General features: G+C 42.7%; 1 protein-coding gene across 1 annotated transcript; it reads left to right on the plus strand.

Moving 5' to 3' along the window:
- Positions 1-454: 454 nt before the first annotated feature.
- Positions 455-4150, plus strand: LOC139419580 (peripherin-2-like). The gene is made up of 4 exons (XM_071169550.1): positions 455-1107; positions 2031-2461; positions 2656-2902; positions 3087-4150. Exons 1-4 carry the CDS (start codon positions 958-960, stop codon positions 3294-3296), a joined length of 1038 nt encoding a protein of 345 aa, XP_071025651.1. The 5' UTR covers positions 455-957; the 3' UTR covers positions 3297-4150.
- Positions 4151-5171: the final 1021 nt, after the last annotated feature.

The following is a 5171-nucleotide window of genomic DNA, read 5'->3' on the forward strand; positions in this document are numbered from 1 at the left end:
ACAAGGTGGAAAATCTGTCAACGTGCCCTTGAGCAAGGCTTAATTTTCTCCTGGGGCACCGTACTACTATGGCTGACCCTGTAAAACAACACCCCTATCCAGTGTGACAATAACACATTTAAAAAAAATCTAATTTGATATCAATCCCCAATAAATGTTCACCACAGTGCTTAAATTTTCTCATAAGATTCATGCTAACATTTCAGAAAGGTTAGGGAGAGTTACAGGAGTGGCCGACATATCAGTGCCCATGCTTATATCAATCGCCCTGTCATCTTCAATTTGGTTCGTCAGAGCTCATCCATGTCCCCACCCCTGCTTCAAGGGAGGCTACCTTTGCTGACCAGACAGAGGCCTGAATTCCAATTGGAAAGGCCGTTTAATAGGATAGGTGAGGGATTAGTGCTAAGACTCTCTAGACGTCCAACATTGTCCAAATCCATTGTGTCTCACCTACCTAAGCATGGGCACACAGGTGCTAGAACAGGACTGAAGGGGCATCTGGACTTTCTTTAATACATTTTTGGGGGGATCAAGCATGTGAACTTTAACACACCTCCACTAATGAATCCAGAAGATACCAATTAAGTTTTTTGTGGCTTTTATTTCTCCCCACAGATTTTTTTCACAAACTATCTGGTTGTATTATTCCTTATTTACTTTTTGGATAACAAAACCACCTTTCTTCATCAAGAATTATCTTACTGTCTCTCCTTTGAGAAACACTCATCAGAATACTCCATCTCCAGTTCAGAATTCTACCTGTTCCGCTTGAAGTTCTTTCAGGCTTACTGTTCTTCACCTTTGACCCGATCCTTTCTCAAGGCCGCCTTTCTCAGATCGCTCCAGCAGTCTGTTGCTGCACTCTCCTTCTTCCCCTCAGATCCCTTCATCACCACATTCCTCATCCAATTCTCACAGTGACCCTCGGAGCCTCCGTGGGCTCCCACTAACACCATGGTGCTGATGAAGATGAAGTTCCCTTTTGAGAAGAGAATGAAGCTAGCCCAGGGGCTGTGGCTGCTCTCCTGGATGGCCACACTGGCCGGAGCGTTGACTTTCACCCTGGGCTGCTTCCTCAAGACCGAGCTCCGCAGGAGGGCAGAGGTACCACAATGCTCTACAGCTTTACATCGTACACAACGCCACTATGATTCTTGCAGTACAATACATATTACTTATCCAGAAGCCTCACTTTCTCAGATTTCTCCTCTGGTGTTTAGGGTTGTATTCAGTGAAGTTCTACAGTAGAATGGAATGATACTAGTAAACTTCTGGTGATAAACTGCATGAAAAGCATGAGGGTGAAAACGGGGGAAATTCATTCTTTGAGTGTATTAGAGTTTAAATTAAGATTTTATTTTTGAGTGCTTCCAGACATGACACAATAAAATGCATTGGAGTGTTGACGATAATATCTCATGCAGAATGCAGGAGCCTTTGATAATGCTCTTATGAGTGAGATTGTGATGAGGTATTCATATTGGATAAGGGGTTAGGTGTGGACATTATCAACAGGGGGCAATTGTCTCTGGTCTGAACACACTGGTGATAAACTGAGAATAGGGATAAGATTAACTGACCTACAGAACGTGGATTGAAATCAAATGTTATTTGTCACATACAACGGGTGTAGACTTTACCATCTATCTCTTGAGATTTCAGAACTTGGAATAATATACTATCAACTATTGCACTTGTTAAATACATAAATAGAAACAAAATGAACCTCAATGTAGCCTCAACAAGGCTTTCACCTCAGAGCGAGGCCTGGAAGTCAAGGCTTCCCTCAATGCAGCCTTTTTGCAGCAAATATCGTTTTTATGTCAAATTCGGCATAGAAGTCAAAGTAAAAACGACCTAATTGATTTCCTCAAATACATAATTATGTTTCCCACTTTAAAGAATGAGATGAATCACCAACCTCTACAGATTCAATATAACAGGATCAATGGGTTGAGAGCCTAACATATCAGTTTATGCTGTATAGTTTGCAGTATCACTGATGCATGAGGTTCTTCTGCCTACAGGTAATGGACAACACAGAGATCCATGCTGTGCCCAACACCCTGATGATAGTGGGTCTGGCCTCTCTGGGTATCAACTACTTTGCTGGCCGTATGTGCCAGGATGCCCTGGATGCCGGACGCTTCCCCCGCTGGAAGACCTTCCTACAACCCTACTGGGGAGTCTCCCTCTTTTTCACACTCCTCATGCTGTCGACTGTGATCATGAGCTACGCTATGAAGGGGAATCTGGAGTGGTCCCTGAAGATCGGCCTGAAGAACGGCATCCGCTTCTACAAGGACACAGACACACCCGGCCGCTGCTTCCAGAAGCAGACCATTGACCGCCTGCAGATGGAGTTCCAGTGCTGTGGAAACACCGACTTCAAGGACTGGTTCGAGGTCCAGTGGATCAGCAACCGCTACCTAGACTTTAGCTCTAAGGAAGTGAAGGAGTGAGTACTGGCAGAGACTATTAGAGGACAGGGAACAGTCTGACAGTCTTTGGTAAAGGAATAATCCCATGTCAGATTATAATTTAAATAAATCATTAAGGTTATAGGACAATATGCAGTTGAGGTGATACAAAGCCATGATGCAGACTGTTTATTCTCTACATGCTTCCCCTTCCCCATCTCTTCTTCTTTAGCCGTGTTAAGAGCAACGTGGACGGGCGTTACCTGTTTGATGGGGTCCCTTTCAGCTGCTGCAACCCCAGTTCCCCAAGACCCTGCATCCAGGACCGCCTCACCAACAACTCAGCCCACTACAACTACGAGCACCAGACCGAGGAGCTCAACATCTACATCCGCGGCTGCAGGGAGGCTCTGGTCAATTACTACATGGGCCTGATGAACACTATTGGTGCTGCGGTGCTGTCCATCTTCCTGGTCCAGGTACTGTGCAGATATATCAATCTAAAAACGTAAAAGGGAGATAATGTACAGTGTGGCAATCAGAGGGTCCCCGGAACAGACTCCTGTGAGTGGCCACAATTATACTTGTAGCTCGCTGTTGAGTAATACAGTATGCCCATCCTCCTGTATAACCTTTCTATCTTCTCCTATCCTTCCCTCCCAGTCATCAGTGTTGGTAAGTCTGCGGTACCTGCAGACAGCCATGGAGGCGGTGGCAGGGCAGGAGAACACTGAGATTGAGACCGAGGGCTACCTGCTGGAAAAAGGGGTGAAGGAGACGATCATGGAGTACGTGACTCCTGTGCTGGTTTTCCTTCAGCTGAACCAGGTGGGAAGTGAGGACGCTGAAGCTGGGGAGACCCCCGCCAAATAATGAGGAGAAATCTAAATGTTTCAAACCGTGTGGTGTACAGGGCAAACATGGCACTTTATTGGGTGATAAATAATCTAACTAGACACTGATCAATTCATTTGGTATTTCTTTGATATCACAATCCATTCCAATGCTGATATGTTTTACCCCAAATGAGTGATTTGAATGTTGTAATCTATTTCAGTCACTTGAGGGCAAATATATTTTTGTATCAGTTGTCCCAGTCTGAGCTTTAGGTACCCATGGCCACACACACACACACACACACACACACACACACACACACACATTAAACACATTAACGTCACCCCAAGCCCTCCATAATCCTTTCATGATTAATGAAGCTATTTGATGTTCAGTCAATTCCATGTACTCCCCAAAGGAGAAATAAAGAACACAATTGTTTTTTTTTAGAACCGGGGATTGACATGTACTATTATTTCTACCGGTCCACAATCCACCTTGAAGGAAAATTTGGTTGTGGTTCATTAAAAGATAATTAAATTGAGAAAGCTACAAAACCAGCTGTAACATGGTCATGACATTAATTAGTTGGATATGTTCAATTACTTCACAATTTCAGTGTTCAATAGTCAATACCACAATAATATAATGGTTGACACTTACAATGTAAAGATATTTCCAATTACTGAAGGATAGAGCTATGTCAAATTGATAAAGACACAAATAAAAAAAAATAGAATTTTGAGGAATACTTGCAATGTAAAGCTGACTGTAGAACGATACACTGCTCAATGTTCTGCTACTTAACACTTAGCAAAATGACATACACAGCACTGTACTACAGAACTATTATGACAGGGAATCTATTAAAGTTGACCATTTTGAATTGCTTTGTGGTGTTCTGTCATTTTGTCTGTTATTTGATTGTTGTTGACCAGCTTCCCTTTACCATTTCTTTCTTCCTCTGCCTTTCACTAAACCCCTCCTCACCTCTCTAAGTGTCAGTCACAGGGAGGAATAGGATTAAGGAGATGATGATTGATGTCAGTAATGCAATTGAAAGCTGTGAGTCTGTGTCCTCTGTCCTGACACCCTTCACAACTCTGCTAATCGCAGGGATAATACTCCAACTGCTGCCCCAGCAGTCATCATACAGGAAGGCCATGAAGTCCCGTGTGTCCCGTGTAGCATGGTACTTGCAATGCCAGAGTTGTGGGCTCGATTCTCAAGGGGGAGCAGAGCAAAAAAATAAACATCTATATATCTTTTAAAAAGTGTGCAAATGTAACACTGGATAAGAGTGTTTTGGTTTTTGCTGTAGCACTACACAGCTGATTCAAATAAGCAAAGCTTCATTTTTATCAGCTGTGTAGTGTTGGGGCAAAATCCAAAACGTGCACCCGGGGGACAGTGTTCGGGAAACCCTGTGCTAAATGACAAAAATGTATGTGGAGAAGGGATAAATGTACTGTTCACATACAGTATATGTGGTTTATTATGCAAACCAGAAATACAACCAACATTATATGGAATAAGATTAAACAAGTGGAAATAATTAGGTGTAGGCCTACTAGATAAAATTACTGAGTAATTATAATTAACTATAATCCAGGCCGTGATTAGGAGTACCATAGGGCTGCCACAATTGGCCCAGCGTTCTCCGGGTTTGGCCGGGGTAGGCCGTCATCGTAAATAAGAATTTGATCTTAACTGACTTTCCTAGTTAAATAAAGGTTAAATAAAAATAATAGCCGATAATTAATCAATATAAACATAATAATAATAATAATCATCCTTGTCATAACTTAGTTTGCTATCCTCATTCATATCAGAAAAAATGTCACCTGCTGCAGAAACCAACTTCCGAGGTCTAACAGGCCTCTCCAAAAGTTCTGAAAGGTGTAACATTGC

Source organism: Oncorhynchus clarkii, chromosome 10 (genome assembly GCF_045791955.1).
Source record: "Oncorhynchus clarkii lewisi isolate Uvic-CL-2024 chromosome 10, UVic_Ocla_1.0, whole genome shotgun sequence".
Classification (NCBI taxonomy): domain Eukaryota; kingdom Metazoa; phylum Chordata; class Actinopteri; order Salmoniformes; family Salmonidae; genus Oncorhynchus; species Oncorhynchus clarkii.